The sequence below is a fragment of the Ranitomeya imitator genome, chromosome 3, assembly GCF_032444005.1.
Source record: "Ranitomeya imitator isolate aRanImi1 chromosome 3, aRanImi1.pri, whole genome shotgun sequence".
Taxonomy (NCBI): domain Eukaryota; kingdom Metazoa; phylum Chordata; class Amphibia; order Anura; family Dendrobatidae; genus Ranitomeya; species Ranitomeya imitator.
This window is the reverse complement of record NC_091284.1, coordinates 676,304,522-676,326,928: the sequence shown is the minus strand read 5'-3', so window position 1 is coordinate 676,326,928 and position 22,407 is coordinate 676,304,522. Positions and strand designations below refer to the sequence as shown.

Below are 22,407 nucleotides of genomic sequence, written 5' to 3'. Positions count from 1 at the left end.
CTTGTAACCTGATATATCAGCCTGTAATCAAGAGTATACTCACAATGCAACCCAATTGGCACAAACAGTCCCCTAATCCTATATGTTCATAAAGAAACTTAACTGTGAAGGGGGAAAAAGGATGCAGCCAAAGAAAATAGGGTATATACAATATAGCTACCTGGAGACCAAGAGAGTGGCGACTCCCCACCCCCGCTTGTTTCCCTGCCTCTTTGCACCGGCTGAGGAAGAATGATGGGTACAGATTGTCCTCGATACAGTATAAGGCAGGTCCCATATAGTACATATAATATAATGCAGCACCCCTCATAGAGTATAATGCAGCACCTTCAGAGTATAATGCAGCTTCCCCCACAGAGTATAATGCAGCCCACTCAGAGTATAATGTAGTCCCCTCAGAGCATAATGTAGCCCCCCTCAGAGTATAATGCAGCACCCATCACAGGGTATACTGCAGCCCCCATCACAGATTATACTGCAGCCCCCTCACAGAGTACACTGCAGTCCCCCTAACAGAGTATAATGCAGCACCCTCAGAGTATAATGCAGCCCCCCTTTTAGCGTTTAATGCGGCCCCCTCAGAGTATAATGCAGCCCACTCAGAGTATAATGTAGTCCCCTCAGAGCATAATGCAGCCCCCCTCAGAGTATAATGCAGCACCCCTCACAGAGTATACTGCAGCCTCCCTCACAGAGTATACTGCAGCCCCCTCAGAGTATACTGCAGTCCCCTTAGAGCATAATGCAAACCCCCTCAGATTATAATTCAGCCCCCACAGAGTATAATGCAGCCCTCTCATGGAGTATAATGTAGTCCCCTCATAGAGTATAATGTAGTCACCTCAGAGTATATAATGCAGCCCCCTCAGAGTATAGTGCAGCCCCTTCAGAGGGTAATGCAGCCCCCCACACACTGTATAATGCAGCCCCTTTAGAGTATAATGTAGGCCCCTCAGGGTATAATGAAGCCCCCCGTGTATGATGCAGCCCCGCACGCACAGTATAATGCAGCCCCCAGAGTATAATGCAGCCCCCTCAAAGTATAATGCACCCTCCATACACACATTGTATAATGCAGTCCCCACACACACAGTATAATGCAGCCCCCTCAGAGTATAATGCAGCCCCCTCAGAATTTAATGCAGCCCCCTCAGAGTATAATGTAGTCCCCTCAGAGTATAATGCAGCCCCCCACACAGTATAATGCAGCCCCTCAGAGTATAATGTAGTCCCTTCAGAATATAATGTAGTCCCTCAGAGTATAGTGCAGCCCCCCACACACACATTATAATGCAGCCCCCTCAGAGTGTAACGCAGCCCCACACAGTATAGTGCAGCCTCCCACGTACACAGTATAGTGCAGTCCCCCCACACACACAGTATAGTGCAGCTCCCACACACAGTATAATGCAGCCCCCGACACACACAGTATGATGCAGCACCCACCACTCACAGTATAATGCAGCACACACACACAGTATAGTGCAGTCCCCCCACACACACAGTATAGTGCAGCCCCTTCAGAGTATAATGCAACCCTACATACAACGTGCAGTATAAAGCAGCCCCCTCAGAGTATAATGTAGCCCCACACAGTATAATTCAGCCCCCCACAAACACACAGTATAGTGCAGCGCCCCCACACAGTATAATGCAGCCCCCTCCACTCACATTATAATGAAAACACCCAGCATAGTGCAGCCCCCCACACATATTATAGTGCAGTCCCCCACACAGTATAGTGCAGCCCCCCCACACACAGTATAATGCAGCCCCGCACACACAGTATAATGCAGCCCCACACACACCGTACAATGCAGCCCCCTCCACTCACAGTATAAAGCAGCCCCCACACACATTATAATGCAGCCCCCTCAGAGTGTAACGCAGCCCCACACAGTATAGTGCAGCCTCCCACATACACAGTATTGTGCAGTCCCCCCACACACACGGTATAGTGCAGCTCCCACACACAGTATAACGCAGCCCCCAACACACAGTATAATGCAGCCCCAACACACACAGTATGATGCAGCACCCTCCACTCACAGTATAATGCAGCCCACACACACACAGTATAGTGCAGTCCCCCACACACAGTATAGTGCAGCCCCTTCAGAGTATAATGCAACCCTACATACAACGTGCAGTATAAAGCAGCCCCCTCAGAGTATAATGTAGCCCCACACAGTATAATTCAGCCCCCCACAAACACACAGTATAGTGCAGCGCCCTGACACAGTATAATGCAGCCCCCCACACACAGTATAATGCAGCCCCCTCCACTCACAGTATAATGAAGCCCCCACACACACAGCATAGTGCAGCCCCCCACACATATTATAGTGCAGTCCCCCACACAGTATAGTGCAGCCCCCACACACACAGTATAATGCAGCCCCACACACACCGTATAATGCAGCCCCCTCCACTCACAGTATAATGCAGCCCCCACACACACATTATAATGCAGCCCTCTCAGACTGTAACGCAGCCCCACACAGTATAGTGCAGCCTCCCACGTACACAGTATAGTGCAGTCCCCCCACACACACAGTATAGTGCAGCTCCCACACACAGTATAACGCAGCCCCCAACACACACAGCATGATGCAGCACCCTCCATTCACAGTATAATGCAGCCCACACACACAGTATAGTGCAGTCCCCCCCACACACAGTATAGTGCAGCCCCTTCAGAGTATAATGCAACGCTACATACAACGTGCAGTATAAAGCAGCCCCCTCACAGTATAATGTAGCCCCACACAGTATAATTCAGCCCCCCACAAACACAGTATAGTGCAGCGCCCCGACACTCACAGTATAATGAAGCCCCCACACACACAGCATAGTGCAGCCCCCCACACATATTATAATGCAGTCTCCCACACAGTATAGTGCAGCCCCCCACACACAGTATAATGCAGCCCCACACACACACAGTATAATGCAGCCCCACACACACCGTATAATGCAGCCCCCTCCACTCACAGTATAATGCAGCCCCTACACATACCGTATAGTGCAGTCCCCCCACACACAGTATAGTGCAGCTGCCCCCCACACACACACAGTATAGTGCATTCCCCCCACACACAGTATAGTGCAGCAGACACACACACTATAATGCGTATACACACACACAATGCTTATCTCTCCTCCTCGTTCCCCCCTGCTGTGGCTTCTGCAGAGCATTTCAGCTCCCCTGCTGGCACACGCTGAGTCAGAGGCAGAGGGGGGTGTGATTGGAGAGGGAGCATCATCTGACGCTCTCTCCTCCATCAATGCTTTCAACTATATCGGTGTGTATGATGCCGATAAGTTGAATACAGGGGATGGGCGTCACTGGGCCCCTCTTGTTCTCGGGCCCCATAGCGGCCGCGTGGTGTGCCACTGTTAGCAGCACGCCACTGGCTGATGGCCACTGGAGGAGCGGGGCCCTAGGCAGCTGCCTGGTCTGCCTGCCCCTAATGCAGGCCCTGGTTACATAACTCCATAACTGAGCAGTCGCTGACACTGGGAATAGCTGATCCGCGGGGGAGGCAAGTGTCGCATCGCCCCCACCATTTATACATTGACAACTTATCCTAAAGATAGGCCATCATTGTTAAAGAGGTGGGCAACCCCATTAATTTTGTCTGAAATGTATTACTGTGTTATCCGTAATTGTGGATATGTTTGCAGATTTCTATGATGCTGTATTCAGACCTGGATGTTGTGGTTCATGGTGGCATTCCGTGGTGGATTATCCTTATTGCAGTACTTGCTGGCATTCTGCTCCTCTTACTGTTAGTTTTAATCCTCTGGAAGGTAAGATGTGACTTTTTGTTATGTAAAGAACACATATTGATTGTATACCATACTAGTGGTTATTAATGCCAGTAGGAGAGGTGATAGTGAAGGTATCGTATAAATAGATCATATGTAACAGTCACATCACATACTAAATGAACAGTATTGCAGAGACTTGTGTTTAGTAACTCACATGATCCAGCCTGACACAATGGCTTTATACAGTTTGTCCTATCCAGAAATTTTTACTTACTGCTTTTGGTTTTGAGCTACACATTGATTCACATTATATTCCTCTACTTTCCTAATCCATTTTCTCTCTGCCAATATTTGATATTATTAGCTTTATAAACACATAGCTCAATATTCTGTGGGTACTTATTTTGATATTGGGCCAGGTACCTAATTAATGAGGCTGTATTATTTATCCTATTGTCTCCCATGTGAATAAAGTGGTGGTGTTCTAGTGTGTTCATTGCTCCAATAGATAGTGAATAGAGCAATGGTTAAGCATGCACACTATACTGCACCAATGTGTCAGCACTAGTGATGAGTGAGTGTACTCGTTGCTCGGGTTTTCCAGAGCACGCTCGGGTGGTCTCTGAGTATTTGTAACTGCTTGGAGATTTAGTTATTGTTGACGCAGCTGCATGATTTATGGCTGCTAGCCAGCCTGAGTACATGTGGGGGTTGCCTGGTTGCTAGGGAATCCCCACATGTATTCAAGTTGTCTATCAGCCGTAAATCATGCAGCTGAGGCAACAAAAACTGAATCTCCGAGCACTTACAAATACTCGGAGATCACCTGAGCATACTCGGGAAAACCCAGGCAACGAGTACACTCACTAGTCAGCACGGGAGATAGCAAAGTCAGAAGTCTGCACAGGGACAGTGATCATATAACTGGTTTATCTTCAGACAGCGCTGGCTCAAGGAAAGTCACAGCTGTCAATCAACATAGAAAAAGTGGCAGTAACAAAATTTTTTTATTGTTGCTCCATCTTCTACTAAGGCTCCTATGTAGTGATGAGCGAACATGGTGGGATAAGGTGTTACTTGCGCATGCTCGAGTTCTATTAGAGTGTCTTCGGCATACTTGTAAAATATGTTTGAGTCCCCGCGGCTGCATGTCTTGTGACTGTTGCAACACATGCAGAGATTGCCTAACAAACAGCACCAAGACATGCAGCCGCCGGGACTCGAACATATTTTTCGAGCATGCCGAAGTCACTCGGTTAGCACCCTAGCGTGCTCGGATAACACCTAATCTCAGCACATTCGCTCATCACTACTCCTAAGGCCATGCGGTTAGTTTGAAGTGTAAATGTGGGGTGACAGATTCCCCTTAAATTAGTAGCACGTTAGTTTTTTCAACGTCAGTATGTCTTCTTGCTTGATGAACCTTGTAGCTCAACATTTTTTCCAATGGTCCTTTCAGTGTGGTTTCTTCAAGAGGGAGTCAGCAGAAGCCAAGTATACCACAAATTACTACCGAGCACAACTGGGGCTGCAGCCCTCTGAGCTAGTTAGGCAAGCCGAGGAGGAGGATTAGCTGGTAACGCCCAGCATGTGTGTGATATGAGTTTTTGCATACTGCTTGGTTTTTCTAGGTCTAACATTGAGATTATTGGTAACTAATCCATTGTTGAATATACATTTACTGCACCCCTTAACAACTGTTTGATCTGAATTGATAATCGACAAGCCACTTTTTATCCATTGGGCTCATGTACATTTGTTAGGCTACCAAAATCATTTTTATACATTTGTTTCTCATAGTTTAGTGTTTTAGTTGAATTTGTGGTGAATTTTACAAAAGGGAAATTTTTGATTTCTCATTCGTATGTTTATATGCCTTTTTTATTTTGTTAATTCTCTCTTAGTCTGTGTGCTCATGGTAAGTTTTTGGTCAGTTTTTGACGCTATGTATTTTTGCGACTTCAAAAACATAGCGTCTTACAGTTTCAGTAAGGCTGCCGTCACACTAGCAGTATTTGGTTAGTATTTTACATCAGTATTTGTAAGCCAAAACCAGGAGTGGAACAAATAGAGGAAAAGTATAATAGAAACATATGCACCACTTCTGTATTTATCACCCACTCCTGGTTTTGGCTTACAAATACTGATGTAAAATACTGACCAAATACTGATAGTGTGACGGCATCCTAAAGTGGATGGGATGTATAGAAATCTCATGTTCGCTGTGCTTTTTTTGACGCAGTGCAAACTGACCTGCGGTGCGTGTTTCAAATCCACAACATGTTAATTTCCCTTGGGGGTACGCTGAGTCTTCTCTGTGGATTTTTACTATAGACTTGTGTATTAGATGCGGAAAATCTTAGGGAAAAAATGCACATGCATTTTTAGTGCATTTCCACAGTGGAACCATATCAAACGCATGTACAATCAAGGCCCAAAGTGTTCCAGAAAATGAAGGTATTTTTCCCAGATAATTATTGCAGGTACACGTGTTTTGTTATACGTGTTTATTTCCTTTGTGTATGTTGGAACAACACAAAAAACAGACAAAAAAAGGCAAATTGGACATAATGTTGTACAAAAACACAAAATTGTGCCAGACAAAATTGTTGGCACCTTTCCAAAATTGTGGGCAAACAACTTTGTTTCAAGCATGTGATACTTTTTCAAACTCACCTGGGGCAAGTAACAGGTGTGGGCAATATGAAAATCACACTTTAAACCAGATTAAAAATGGGAGAAGTTGACTCAGTCTTTGCATTGGTGTCTGTGTGTGCAACACTAAGAATAGAGAACAGAAAGAGGAGAAGAGAAATGTCAAATGACTTGAGAACCAAAATTATTGAACAATATCAGCAATCTCAAGGTTACAAGTTCATCTCCAGAGATCTTGATGTTCTTTTGGACACGGTGCGCAAAATTAGAAGTTTGCAACCCATAGCACTTTAGTTAATCTCCCTGGACTTGGACTGCAGAGAAAAATTGATGAGAGGTTGCAACGCAGGACAGTCCGGATAGTGGATTAGCATCCTCCATCAAGTTCCTAAGAAATTCAAGCTGCCATGCTGGCTCAGGGTGCATCAGTGTCAGCGCTAACTACCCATCAACATTTGAATGAAATGAAACGCTATTGCAGGAGACCCAGGAGGACCTCACTGCTGACACAGAGTCTTAAAAAAGCAAGACTGCAGTTTGCCAAAATGTATGCGAGTAAGCTAAAGTCCTTCTGGGAAAGAGTATTGTGGACAGATGAGACCAAGATAGAGCTTTTTGGTAAAGCACATCATTCTACTGTTTACCGAATGAGGCATACAAGGAAAAGAACACAGTACCTACAGTCAAATATGTTGCAGATTTAAAGATGTTTTGGGGCTGTTTTGCTGCCCGTGGCACTGGGTGGAAAAAAAGAGCTGGAGAGTTCTGAAGTGGCCAGCATTGAGTGTGGATCTAAATCCCATTGAACAACTGTGGAGAGATCTAAAAATTGCTGCTGGGAGAAGTGTTGTGAATTCTGCTCTTGGGCTCCCTCCGGTGGTTATGAGTGGTAGTGCTGCGGTAGTTGGATCGCAGCATTTATCAGGTGTATCTATTTTTTGCAATTTGGGCTGGGCTATATAGCCTTGCTTGATCCTTTAGTCAGTGCCAGTTGTCCATTGTTTTTGGAGGATTCACATCCCTTCTGGTCTCTCCTGTTTGCTGTGCTTTTCTTCAAAGATAAGTCCTGGCTTTGTTTTTGCTGTCCACCTGCTGTGGACCTTATAGTTCTGTGCATTTTCATGTTTTTGTCTTGTCCAGCTTAGTCTGTGAAGGATTTTTTGCAGCCTAGCTATTTCTCTGGAGATGCAGATATACCCTCCATGTCTTTAGTCAGATGTGGTGTTTTGTATTTTCTGTGGTGGATATTTTCTAGTGTTTTAATACTGACCGCATAGTACTCTGTTCTATTCTTTCTTTTTAGCTAGTATGGCCTCCTATGCTAAATCCTGATTTCATTTCTGCGTATGTTATTTCCCTCTCCTCTCACAGTCAATATTTGTGGGGGGCTGTCTTTCCTTTGGGGATTTTCTCTGAGGCAAGATAGGTTTCCTGTTTCTGTCTTTAGGGGTAGTTATTTCTTAGGCTGTGTCGAGGGGTCTAGGGAGAGTTAGGTACCCCCCACGGCTACTTCCAGTTGCGCTGTTAAGTTCAGGGTTTGCGGTCAGTACAGGTTCCACCTTCTCCAGAGTATGTCTCATGCTGCTCCAAGGCCACCAGATCATAACAGAGAAGGTGCCATCAAATATGGAGGCCTGGAGCAGTTTGCAAAAGTAGATTGGTCCAAAATTCTAGTTTAGACGTGTAAGAAGCTTGTTGATGGTTAAAGGAAGCGATTGATTGCAGTTATTTATTCCAAAAGGTGTGCAACCAAATATTGAGTTGATGGTGCCAACAATTTTGTCCGGCCCATTTTGGGGGGTTTGTATGAAATTATGTCCAATTTGCCTTTGTTTCCTTAGTTTTTTTGTATGTTTCCAATACACAGAAAGGAAATAAACAAGTAATTGCAATCACTTTCTGGAAGAAATATGGCATTTTCTGGAACAATTTCAAGGGTGCCAACACTTTTGGCCATGACAGTTCTCCGCACATGACTGTATCAATAAAGTTTTTTCAAGCCAAATATCAGGAAGTCTAAAAAACAAAGTAGATTTATTTAAAACATGACTTACCAACAAGACACAAAAAATGCAGTCAAAAATGCGATAAAGACACATGTAAAAAAACGCAGTAAAAAACACAAGAACACAACGATAAAATGAAAGTCTGCAACATCAGATACTCACCAAAAGCTCATTGTGTGAACATAGCCTAAAAGGGGTCACCCCAAAAATAAAATGCGCACAAATAATATTGTGGCTCCCTATGTTGTTTTGATTCACTCTTACAGTCTTGCCCTAATGTGTCCAGTCCTGGTGGTCACAAGGTGATCAGTCCAACTGCTATTATGCAGGACAAGCAGTGAGAATCGGTTCACTGTATGCTGCTTTTTCTTATCAGCACTTAACACGCTAGATCTGTAAAAGAATTGAAAAAAAACCCACCATAACAAGTTTATAATAGCAATATATAAAGCATTATTTAATAAATATTCATAATAAAAAACTTTTATGGGATCTAGCTATGGAACAATAATATATACCGTATATATATATATATATTAAAAAAAATGTCTAACAAACAACATTTTCTATTAAATAAACCCTCTAAGATTGCTTATAACATAAGTAATGCTCACACCTGAAAACACACTCACCGCTCCCATTAAAACATTGCTAAGATCCACATTGGTAATCGCTGTGGCCAATCATTGGCTGCAGTGGTCACATACTGTCCCTCTCTGTGCCAAGACATTATGCACCTGAGCACAGTGGGAGTAAGAGCATAGTTTATTTTTTTACAGCTTTCCGATAAGATTTTTCCATTTTTTTCAGTAGCCGGTTACTTCTTTTTATTTTAAGATGATGTCATGCAAAGTGTAGGAAAGATTAAGTGCAACACGAAGGGATGAGGGGAAGAGAACTCAATACTAGGGAAGGGGGCATTGGAGACTCCTAGGCAGATCTTAAGTTACCCTGTCTGCCCTAAATGTCCCTATAGATTCTGCACCTATCGCCAAGCAGCAACCTAATCCCTGCCTGACCCTGGCGATAAGCCCTACCTAGGGAATGACGGGGTTAGCACTAGTCGATCCCCACTACCACCAAAGACAGCTAGGATAGACGAATCATCCCACTTTTGTTATATATTATTATAACATTATAAAATGAAAGTCCAGTCTATCAATATATACAGTACAGACCAAAAGTTTGGACACACCTTCTCATTTAAAGATTTTTCTCTATTTTCATGAATATGAAAATTGTAAATTCACACTGAAGGCATCAAAACTATGTATTAACACATGTGGAATTATATGCTTAACAAAAAAGTGTGAAACAACTGAAAATACTGTATGTCTTATGTTCTAGGTTCTTCAAAGTAACGACCTTTTGCTTTGATGACTGCTTTGCACACTCATGGCATTCTCTTGATGAACTTCAAGAGGTAGTCACCGGAAATGGTTTTCACTTCACAGGTGTGCCCTGTCAGGTTTAATAAGTGGGATTTCTTGCCTTATGAATGGGGTTGGGACCATCAGTTTTGTTGAGGAGAAGTCTGGTGGATACACAGCTGATAGTCCTACTGAATAGACTGTTAGAATTTGTATTATGGCAAGAAAAAAGCAGCTAAGTAAAGAAAAACGAGTGGCCATCATTATTTTAAGAAATGAAGGTCAGTCAGTCTGAAAAATTGGGAAAACTTTCAAAGTGTCCCCAAGTGCAGTTGCAAAAACCATCAAGTGCTACAATGAAACTGGCTCACATGAGGACTGCCTCAAGAAAGGAAGACCAAGAGTCACCTCTGCTTCTGAGGAGAAGTTTATCCGAGTCACCAGCCTCAGAAATCGCAGGCTAACTGCAGCTCAGATTAGAGACCAGGTCAATGCCACACAGAGTTCTAGCAGCAGACACATCTCTACAACAACTGTTAAGAGGAGACTTTGTGCAGCCTTCATGGTAAAATAGCTGCTAGGAAACCACTGCTAAGGAAGGCAACAAGCAGAAGAGACTTGTTTGGGCTAAAGAACGCAATGAATGGACATTAGACCAGTGGAAATCTGTGCTTTGGTCTGATGAGTCCAAATTTGAGATCTTTGAGTCCAACCACCGTGTCTTTGTGCGATGCAGAAAAGGTGAACGGATGGACTCTACATGCCTGGTTCCCACCGTGAAGCATAGAGGAGGAGGTGTGATGGTGTGGGGGGTGCGTTGCTGGTGACACTGTTGGGAATTTATTCAAAATTGAAGGCATACTGAACCAGCATGGCTACCACAGCATCTTGCAGCGGCATGCTATTCCATCCGGTTTGCGTTTAGTTGGACCATCATTTATTTTTCATCAGGACAATGACCCCAAACACACCTCCAGGCTGTGTAAGGGCTATTTGACCAAGAAGGAGAGTGATGGGGTGCTAGGCCAGATGACCTGGCCTCCACAGTCACCAGACCTAAACCCAATCGAGATGGTTTGGGGTGAGCTGGACCGCAGAGTGAAGGCAAAAGGGCCAACAAGTGCTAAGCATCTCTGGGGACTCCTTCAAGATTGTTGGAAGACCATTTCCGGTGACAACCTCTTGAAGCTCATCAGAGAATGCCAAGAGTGTGCATAGCAGTCATCAAAGCAAAAGGTGGCTACTTTGAAGAACCTAGAATATAAGACATATTTTCAGTTGTTTCACACTTTTTTTGTTAAGTATATAATTCCACATGTGTTAATTCATAGTTTTGATGCCTTCAGCGTGAATGCACAATTTTCATAGTCATGAAAATACAGAAAAATCTTTAAATGAGAAGGTGTGTCTTTTGGTCTGTACTGTATATATTTTTACCCCACATGGTAAAAAACAAAACAAAAAAACAATTGAAATGCCAGGGATACCTTTTATTTGACACCTCTGCAGAAATATGTAATAAAAAGTGATCAGAACATCACATGCATACAAAAATCATATAATTATAAATGTCAGCTTTCCCCTCAAAAAACAAGCCATCACACAACTCATTTGACTGAAACATTAAAAAGTTATGGGATTCAAAAAATGGCAGCCCACAACAATTTTGTATTTACAAATGTTTTAATTTATTTTCACCAATTACTGTAATCTTATTGACCAAAAGAATCATGTTGTCAAGTTATTTCTACCACACAATGAACTGCATAAAAACAAAACTCAAATGAAAGAATGGCAGAATTGACAGTTTTTCTCAATTTTGCCACACTTGAAATTATTTTCCCGTTTTTGAGTACATTGTACATGGTAAAATAAATGGGGTCATTAAAAACTATAACAAATCTCACAAAAAACAAGCCCTCATACTGCTAAGTAGACAGAAAAACAAGAATGTTAATGGAAAATGGGGAAGAGAAAGCAAAACCCAAAAATAAAAATTGGCTGCAGTTTGAATATATACCATATACTGTATACTCGAGTATAAGCCGACCTGAGTATAAGCCGAGACCCCTAATTTTGCCACAAAAAAACTGGGAAAACTTAATGACTCGAGTATAAGCTTTGGGTAGGAAATTCAGCAGCTACTGGTAAATTTCAAAAATAAAAATAGATACCTGTAAAACTAAAAGTAATTGAGACATCAGTAGGATAAGTGTTTTTGAATATTCATATTGAATCAGGAGCCCCATATAATGATCCATAAAGTTCAAGATGGGCCCCATAAGATGCTCCATACAAAATACGCCCCATATAATGCTCCATAAAGTTCATAATGGGCCCCATAAGATGCTTCATACAAAAATACGCCCTATATAATGCTGCACAAAAGTTGATTATGGCCCTATAAGATGCTCCATAGAAACATTTGCCCATTACAATCCTGCATAAAGGTTGATTATGGCCCCATAAGATGCTCCATAGAATATGTGCCCCATATAATGCTGCATAAAGGTTGATTATGACCCAATAAGATGCTCCATAGAAACATTTGCCCCACATGCTGCTGTTGTGATTAAAAAAAAAAAATTACATAGTCACCTCTTGTCCTGACCAGGCGGGGACACCGGCACTTGAGATATTCATCTGTCCCCATTCCGCCGCGCACACTAAACACGTCATCGCGCCCTCTGACCTGAACTTTATGGCCAGAGGACACAGAAGACACAGCTGCGCCCGGCGGTGGAACAGGGACAGGTGAATATTGCAATGCTCACCCTCCCTCGTTATACTCACCCTCCCAGCGCGGTCCCTGGCAGCTTCTCCGATGCCGGCAGCTTGTTCTGACACCGGCAGCTTGTTCCTGTGTTCAGCGGTCACTAGTACCGCTCATTAAAGTAAAGAATATGCGCTCCACCCCTATGGGAGTGGAGTCGCATCCATATTCATTACTTTAATGAACGGTACAACGTTACCGCTGAACACAGGAAGAGCTGCGGGCGCCGGAAAAGCAGGGACATGCAGAGATGCTCCGGGAACAGGTGAGAATGTTTTAACAGCTCCCGCTCCCCTTCCCCCGCCAACCCCCTGGGATAATGACTCGAGTATAAGCTGAGAGGGGCACTTTCAGCCTAAAAAAATGGGCTGAAAATCTCAGCTTATACTCGAGTATATACGTTAGATTTCTTTCATACCTCTAAATTTTTGCAATAAAAACTGATACCAAATTTTGGTTACAAATTTGGTAATAATTCTGTAGATGAGCAATATTTTAATAACCACACTTACTAGTAATTCATACCCATCGCTTATTGAAGTGACATTGTGATTTTAGAATGTTATGGCATACTTCTCGGACGCAACATACACCAACATTCCTTTGGCATTTCTCGGGTTGTCAGATGCGATATTATACAACGACAATACACTCCATTCAATTGACTTGTGGAAAACCTCATTATTGTGTTAGACTACACCCAGCAATGCGATCCATGTAGATTGCAAGTCCTCTATTGGACAACCTCTTATTAAATACTATTCTCCCCTAGATAAAAGAAGAAAACCATATACCCACTTCCTGGTTAAGTGTCATTCCAGCGGTGTGTCTCGGGTCACGTGACATTGTTATGTCATGTGAGCGCTGCAGCCTATCATCATCAATTGATGTGCTGCAACCTTCATGGTTTGGTCAGACAGATATGAGTTTATGATGTGATTAGATGGCGCACCTCTGTGTATACCTAGTGTGTCGGCTAATAACATCATAAAATCAAATCTGTCTGATGGAACTGTGAATACTGCAGTCCATCAATGGCCGATGGTAGGCTGCAAACATCACAGGACATACCAATATTTCAAGACTACTAGGACACATAGCACAGACATCGCTAGAACGGCAGTTGTTCAGGAGGTGAACTTGTGATTTTCTTACTTTATCTGGGGGGCATTAGCATTTAGCAAGTGATTGTCCAGTAGTGGACAAGCCCTTTAAAGGTTCTCTTTGGATACCTGGTCGGAATTTTCACCCCAAAAAAGATTCATTCTTCCTCAAAGTCTTAATTTTTTTCTTCCTTGCAGGCCTCTACTAAGGCCAGAGTCAATAACATGGCTGAGTGCTATGTGATAAAGCATCACATAGCACTCAGCCTTTTGTTATACTGTGGGGCAGCTCAGATTTGCGATTATTCTCGGCTCACTCGCACCCATACAAGTCTATGGGTGCATGTGAAACATCACACTGCACTTGGATATCACCTGAATGCAGTGTGATTCCCGCTGATGCCGGCGGCAGAGAAGATGGAGAAATTACTTTCTCCATCTCCTCTGCAGCTGTGCTCCGATCCGGTCGTACGAGAAGATCAGAGCACAGTAGCAGGACACTCGGCTCCCGCTAGCAGCAGAGCAGGAGCAGAGGGTCATTAGCATATTGCATATTATGCTCTCGCATCCAGTGCTATACGCTAATGTGACTCCGACCTAACACTGACTTCCCACCATATATTTTTGGCATTCATCTTCATCATTTCAACCCCTTCTTTACCTCTAAGTTATTAGTATGTTGCCCCCATACGGATGGACAACAACTAATACTTTCATTTACGACTAAGTAGGTCCAAGACTTATCTGATGTTTTTTTTTTTTCCTAGTGTGGATTTTTTAAGAGGAAGAATTACCAGGATGAGAAGCTTCCACAATATCATGCTGTGAAAATTCCCCGGGAAGAGCGACCTATGGTCCTAGAGGAGAAGACAGGGACCATCAAAAAGAAAGACTGGGTGACAAATTGGACAGAAGATGGGTCTATAAACAACGTTTCTTAACATGGCTCTTCTTTGACTCTGACCCTTCCTGTGAACTATCCTCATTATGGGAAGGCTGGAACCTTTTGGTTTTGGGTGGTTTCTTATATATTTGGTTTTATGCTGTTTGTACATAGAGAAATGACCATATTTGGAGACGTCTCAGCTGCTTAAATTGTTAAGCTCCATCAGTCACATCGGTGGCATCAGCACGTTACAGCCTTTGGAGTAATATCAAGCGTATTACGTCTGACTGTAAAGCCAGAATCTTCATATAGTAACACTGGCTCCCACAGAGGAATATCAAAAGAGCTGGGCAGCCCTCTGAATCTGAAGATCTATGTGGATATATTCCTTCTCGCAGTCATCGTCACTGACACTGTAGCGTCACTGGTTGCCTGCAAGTCTATAGCTCTGTAGGGATTGTACAGATGAAGAGCTGGACATTTATATAAAATAATTGAGACTATAAATACAATAAAAACTTGACATTATGTAATGTATATATGAGAGAGTGAACATTAGCTTAGAGCCTCCATACCCAGCTTGTAGAGCATAAACGTATATCGCATTTCAAGGCCGAACGATTTGTCCATCATGAAAACTTTGCCACCTGCTCAGACTGATCACATGGAAGGGAGTCGGTATTATTGTGTATCGGTGAGTGCCTTTAATGATGATTTACTGACAACGCAGTGCGCATTACCGCTCATTTTTCATATGACAATCCAGGTACTAAATCTGTTAATTATAATGGTACAATTAATGATGTAGTCAAGATAAGCCCAATAGTCATTTCATATACTATACTTTGTTGGTCATCAACATAAGGCTCTCCAGAAGTTGCGAAACTTTACCTCCCTCTAGGCCATGACAGCCAGACATGCTGGGAATTGTAGTATTACAGCAGTTGTAAAATAACATGTAGGAGAATGATATAAAAGATCACTGTTTCCAGTTTGTTAAAATTCTAATAGTTACTATTTATGGCAAAATTTATTATTTAATTTTTTTTTTTTTTGCATTTTCAAGGAGATTTTTCAAACTAGTTATTTAATAACCACTGTTCTTTAATATATCACTATTGCTGGGTACCCATAGCATAATGTTTGATGTGATTGTGCGTATTGGTATTTTAAGGACCAATGTCGATGGCCGATAGACACCAGGACATGTCTATGCAGCAAACGCTGAGAAACACTGGCTGAGCCGTAGATGGGGCATAGTTCTGTGTATGTTTGTGCTTCATTCTGTTACTGCATTGATAGATTCACCTTTTACGTTTGCGATGTCATTTATTACAAAAGAGCCTTTGCTTGCCTGGATTATACTTTCATCTCTTCCGCAAGCATTTATTACTTCTATGGTAGGGTTACACATTATAGGTAGTAGAAATAATAGGAAAAAAAGTTTCTGTACAGTAGTTATATACTATTAATGATGGGACATGTGCTCTTGTTATGGAGCCAAGTATGACTGGCCAATTATAATGAGAGACCAAGACAATAGATCGTGAATCATGATGACTATTTGAGTTTCTCCAAGAGTGTATAGTGTAAGAATCACAGCTGATAGTGTTTTATCTATGATGAAACTCGGTACAATACAATGTCATTCACCGGAAGAATAGGGTGTATAATTTTCAAGTTTTTTAATAATGCACAGTGTATACATCCTCGTGAATTAATGGGATTCTCTGAGAAATTTTTTAAAATAGATAAAATAAATATTAAAAAATATTTTTCCAAATACCTTTATTTAGCAAAAAAGTGTGCTTTGTCGCAGGGGTGTCAAACTGCATTCCTCGAGGGCTGCAAACAGGTCATGTTTTCAGGATTTCCTTGTACTGCACAGGTGATAATTTAATCACCAACTCATTATTTGTGTAGGTGATTAAATTATCACCTGTGCAGTACAAGGAAATCCTGAAAACATGACCTGTTTGCAGCCCTCGAAGAATGCAGTTTAACACCCCTGCTTTATCGAGTGCCTTCTGCCAGTATTTCAAAATTGGCAACTAACATCTATATCATTGTGTCGCCCATCCTAGATTTTAGAAGGCACGCAGTAGGATGGGCTGCGCGAAGCACGAGACAGAAGCACTAAAACTCTCACGTGATCTCTGTCTCAAGGCTTTCATGCAGCCCGTCCCACTGCGTGTCCACTGAAATCTAGGATGGGTTGCATACCTTTTTGATAAATAAAGGTATTTAGAAAAATGTATTATTTATTTTATAACATTTCTCTGAGAACCCCATTAAAGCCAATGTACGGCTACCAATGGGCGCAGGCATTGGTGCCAACACTGTCAAGTAAGAAATTTGTCCAACTCTACACTCTTTAAGCATTTTCTATCGTAATATATATATACTGGGCAGAGTATGAGTGCAGAGGGTTAAGTATTAAAGAGCATTGAATGATGAGATAAATGAAAAGGGAGGAGGAGGATTCAGAGAAGCGAGCCAAGGCCTAGCAGCTGAATTCCTACATTATTCCCTAATCCTCCTTGGAAGACTTACCACTGGGAATGCTTTACTTTCCTGATAACACCGAGATCACCAGAATAAGTGAGGACATGTAAGCAGGAAGGAAAGGATCAATCGGATCCAATACTGATCTCTACATCAGAAGCGCCGTTCCATACTAGAAATCTACTGTGCCTTCAATACAGAACTGAACACCTTCCCCTTCATATCTCGCCCACATAGATGATCACTGTGATCTCCACATGTCTCATGTTCCAATGTCATCTTCACAAGGTGCTGGTGCCTTTACACTGGATGTGATACACTGTATATGACCAGTGCACACTGTAATTTATAGTCAATATTTTTGTCATGACAAATGAGGCTAATGCAAAACCTTAGAAAAACCGATTACCTAATAAATATATTTCTACAATATCATTGATTTTGTTTTGGTTCGACAATGCAAAAAGTGAAAATGATGAGGAATTGTCTTGAACTTAATTTATTAAAGCAAGGAATAACCTATGTTTGCTAAATCTGGAACAACTGAGCTGGAGAATGTTCGCTGCTCAACATGGAAAAATAACTCGTAGCTTAGTTAATAAAGTACAATTGCTGACTAGTACTGACTAGTTTATATTTTGATGGGATTAACATTAGTTAAGATAGAGTTAGGTTTAGTGCAGGTGCAGACAAGCGTATTTTCTGTCTGAGTGCAATCCGACAAAACATCAGATCACTCCTAGACCAATGTTATTCTATGGGGCTGTGCACATACTGTACTAGCGCCGGTCTGAAGAAAAATATCGCTGCATCCCAAAGTTTGATCCGATATTCGGATTGCACTTAGCCATGGAAAACATCGATGTCATCTGAGTGCAGTCCGACTTCAGCACACTGACAAAATGGAGACATTTTTTCTCCATCTTCTCCTCGTCCGAGATGATTAGCGCACACTGTGGTCAAACTCTGATTAGTAATAATAAAGGTCAGAAATGGCGCACTCAGCAAATATAGATGATGCTCAAAGGAATATATGAATATTAGAAAAGGGTAACCTTTGGCACTCAATAAATTCAAATAATGTTTCTTAGAAAAGTAGAATTTATTGATGAACAGCTGACTATAGACCAACAGACATCATATTTCCACCGTTTCGGCAAATTGCCTTTCTCAAGGAAGTCTATTTAAAGAAAAACATAACCATAAGTAATCCATATAAACATCAAGGAATATCATGGAAACAGCTGCACAAAAATATACGGCTGAACAAATCACTAAATATATAGAAATTACACTAAAGAAATGTGAAAAACGTGTAAAAAGAGGAACCAGACAAAACCAGTAGAAACGTATCACCGTGATAACCAAAGAAAAAGAAAAGCAAGCTTCTTTAAAGATTATATTTGTATATACAGTATACATAAACAGTCCATAGGTGAAGGAAAAGGGGATATAGGAACAAAAAGAACATCCCAAGATGCAATGTCAAAACGGTAAAGTATGGAGGGGGGTGCAGAAAAAAGATAAAGTGCCAGTTGTTAGGAGTTGAGTTTCCTCTGCTGCACAGAGGGAATCTCAATCCCTGTCTGCTGCGGTCTCCCATTCTGTACCGGCCGCAGCGGGGCCTGCTCAGCGGAGGCGTAGCTCCCAGCATCTTGCTGGGACTGATTCTGTGCAGAGGGTTACTGTTGCCTTTTCTGGCTCTCCTGTTTTACCCTGCACTGATCTGCGGCGAGCGGGCTTCTCTGGGACTAAGTCCTTATTTGCACACACATTTAGCATGCCCAGGGCAAGATCTCCCGTTGGAGATCGAGGGTCACATGCTCAGGTACTGCAGCACATTCCATTGGTCCTCCAGGAAGGTCCTGAAAGGGCAAAACTTCAGTAGCAGCTTCCTGTGCTGCAACTATATAAACTGCGCATGACCGCACGGCCATGCGCTAGTATTGTCTTGATAATATGTGTGTGTGTTGTGAGTGAAAGTCGCTCTTTAAAATACCCTCCCTATTGGATGACTGTTCGCGGAAGGTGTATGTTTGCTATCTAGCGCCCGACTTATCCAACAGCACATTACACACATAACAGCGTCTAGTTGCTGTGACCGCCTGTACGGCGCCGTGCGCTTCCTCTGCGCTTTCCTTACCCAAGCCTGGGTGGTTAGTGGCGTCCGTCAGTGTGGCACTGCATGCACTCTCGTGCCTTTATATACTTTTTTAATAGTTTCCTTACACACCCAGTTGCGGTGTTGTGCCAGCAAGTGGTCTAATCGGACTTCAATCCTGTGTTGGGGTTGTGTTCGCTGACTTCTTGCTCGCGCTCTATGTGCGGTACCGCGGTCCTGTGACACAACAGGATTGCTTCCTTCACGCAGGGTGAAGTTAACCCGTGCGTGTATACTTATAGTACCGCCATATAGTCCGTCTTACTAGCAGCAGGGTTTTTGCCTGCACGGTGGACCTCGGACTGCGAACGCACCTAGTTTCATATCATCTATATTTGGTGCGTTCCGCCAGTCCTTAACATAATACTAGCGCCAAGGTCTGGCTAGTAATGACGGACGATCAGCGTTTACAGCGGTACATCCAGCAGCTGGAGGGAAGGTTGGCGGCTCTTGAGCGTTCAACCTCAGCTGTGGATGTTACTGCTGTCGCTGTTCAGGCTGCAAGTGTGGCTGCAGCTACCTTGTCCACTGCCGCCCCTGTACCGACGCAATCTCGCCTCCCGCTACCAGAGAAATTTTCTGGTGACAGTAAGTCCTGTAGGGGTTTCGTGAGTCAGTGCTCAATACATCTCGAGCTTCTGGCCTCTCGTTTCCCTACAGAGCGGGCTAAGGTGGGCTTTATCATATCTTTATTGTCGGACAGGGCGTTGCAGTGGGCTACGCCGCTGTGGGAGCGTGGCGATCATGTGGTGCAGAGTGCTCCGTTGTTCCTGAGCACTCTGAAGCAGGTCTTTTTGGGACCTCGTGTCACTCATGATACGGTGCTCCAACTGTTGGCATTGACTCAGGGCTCGTCCTTGGTCAGCCATTTTGCCGTCCACTTCCGCACTCTAGCATCTGAGCTGGGGTGGTCGGATAAAGCCCTTATTCCCATATTTTGGAGGGGGCTGGCTGACCACGTTAAGGACGCCCTGGCCACTAGGGAGATTCCCGCCACACTGGAAGAATTAATAACAGTATCTACTCGTATTGACCTCCGTTTTCACGAGCGAAGGTTAGAGCGAGCCCAGTGTAGGCAGAGGTTTCGGCTGGCTCCCACCTTCGCCAAACCTTTGGAATCTCCAGCCCAGGCACCTGAGTCTCATGAACCTAAGGTAGTATCACGAGCGGGATCTAAGTCCCGGACCGCTCGTGCACTCCAGGTTTGCCATATTTGCCAACAGTCAGGACATCTAGCCACCAGATGTCACCAGCGGTCGAGGAAACGTCAGCGTCTAGTGGTAGTAGGTGGAGGTGCACTAGACACGGTGACGTTTGCCTCCAAATTGTCCTTTAAAGGGACAATAACTTTTGGCTCATCCTCCCACTCGGTGGAGCTCTGCGTGGATTCTGGAGCGGAGGGCAATTTTATGTCTTCCGCCTTCGCCCAACGTCACGCAATACCCCTGGTTATGCTATCTCAACCAGTAACGGTACGAGTGGTGAATGGGTCGACACTCCCCGCACAGATAACACATCAGACCATCCCTTTTACTCTGTCCATGTCACCATCCCATCAGGAGATTATATCCCTGCTCATCATTCCTGAGGGGATTGATGAGGTCCTGTTGGGGATACCTTGGTTACGGTACCACTCTCCTCACATCGAGTGGTCCTCAGGCAGAATCATGGGGTGAATCATGTGGGGGGTAGGTGTCACCGAGAGTGCGTTCAGGTTGCTACTACAGATGTACCCGCAGATCTTTCCTCTCTTCCCAAGCAATATTGGTCTTATGCAGACGTGTTCTCCAAAAAGGCGGCGGAGACCCTTCCGCCCCATCGCCCCTATGACTGTCCTATCGATCTCTTGCCAGGTGCGGAGCCTCCCCGGGGTCGAGTTTATCCATTATCTCTCCCGGAGACGGAGGCCATGTCTCAGTACATTCAAGAGAATCTGGCAAGAGGTTTCATCAGGAAGTCAGTGTCACCTGCTGGGGCAGGGTTCTTCTTCGTGCAGAAGAAGAATGGGGAATTACGTCCATGCATAGACTACAGGGGTCTTAACGCTATCACCGTTAAGAACAAGTATCCTTTGCCCTTGATATCTGAGCTCTTCGATAGGCTTCGGGGAGCTAGAGTGTTTACTAAATTAGATCTGCGGGGTGCTTATAACCTGATTCGCATCCGTGAGGGGGACGAATGGAAAACGGCGTTTAACACCAGAGATGGGCACTATGAGTATCTGGTGATGCCCTTCGGGCTCTGTAATGCCCCAGCCGTTTTCCAAGACTTTGTCAATGACATCTTCCGGGATATGCTTTCCACCTCAGTTGTAGTCTATCTGGATGATATTCTCATCTTTTCTCCAGATATTGACTCCCACCGGAGAGATGTTGGCAGAGTCTTCGACCTCCTACGGGCAAACTCTCTTTATGCTAAGTTGGAGAAGTGTATGTTTGAGCAGGAGTCCTTACCTTTCCTGGGCTATATCATCTCCGCCCAGGGATTGGCTATGGATCCTGCCAAACTACAGGCTGTGATGGACTGGCAAGAGCCCCATTCTCTTAAAGCGGTGCAGCGCTTTATGGGGTTCATTAACTATTACCGCCAGTTCATTCCCCACTTCTCAACTCTGGTAGCTCCCTTGGTAGCCCTCACCAAGAAGGGAGCGAATCCCAAATTGTGGTCGGAAGAGGTCTCCAAGGCCTTCACTTCTATTAAGTCCCACTTTGCTAGCGCTCCCATCTTACATCGTCCCGATGTGGATAAGCCATTCCTAATGGAGGTGGATGCCTCATCCGTTGGTGCTGGAGCAGTCCTCTATCAAAAGGATGCTCAAGGTCGTAAGTATCCATGCTTCTTCTCTAAGACCTTCACGCCAGCGGAGAGAAACTACTCCATCGGGGATAGGGAGCTGCTAGCAATGAAATTGGCCTTTTCTGAGTGGAGACATCTTCTGGAAGGTGCACGCTTTCCCTTCCAACTTTACATGGACCACAAAAATTTGGTCTATTTGCAAACAGCCCAGCGGCTAAATTCTCGTCAGGCCAGATGGTCCTTGTTCTTTTCCCGGTTCCACTTTTCCCTTCATTTTCTCGCCGGGGAGAAGAATATTCTTGCTGACGCTCTCTCTCGCTCCCTTATGTCAACTGAAGAGGAGGAAGAGGAGCCTCGGCTTATTGTCCCTTCCGAGAG

At 43.8% G+C, this 22,407-nt stretch overlaps 1 protein-coding gene across 3 annotated transcripts in view; it reads left to right on the top strand.

The window, feature by feature from the left end:
- ITGA7 (integrin subunit alpha 7) overlaps positions 1-17,506 on the top strand; it is a 312,111-nt gene extending 294,605 nt beyond the window's left edge. For 2 of the 3 annotated variants that reach the window (XM_069758370.1, XM_069758369.1), the window contains exons 24-25: positions 3,688-3,813; positions 14,449-17,504. In XM_069758370.1, coding sequence (XP_069614471.1) covers positions 3,688-3,813; positions 14,449-14,622 — 300 coding nt within the window. In that variant the 3' untranslated portion in view covers positions 14,623-17,504. Of the gene's footprint in view, positions 1-3,687; positions 3,814-14,448 lie in introns of all 3 variants that reach the window. The other variant, XM_069758371.1, reaches the window with a different exon arrangement.
- The last annotated feature ends 4,901 nt before the right edge of the window (positions 17,507-22,407 follow it).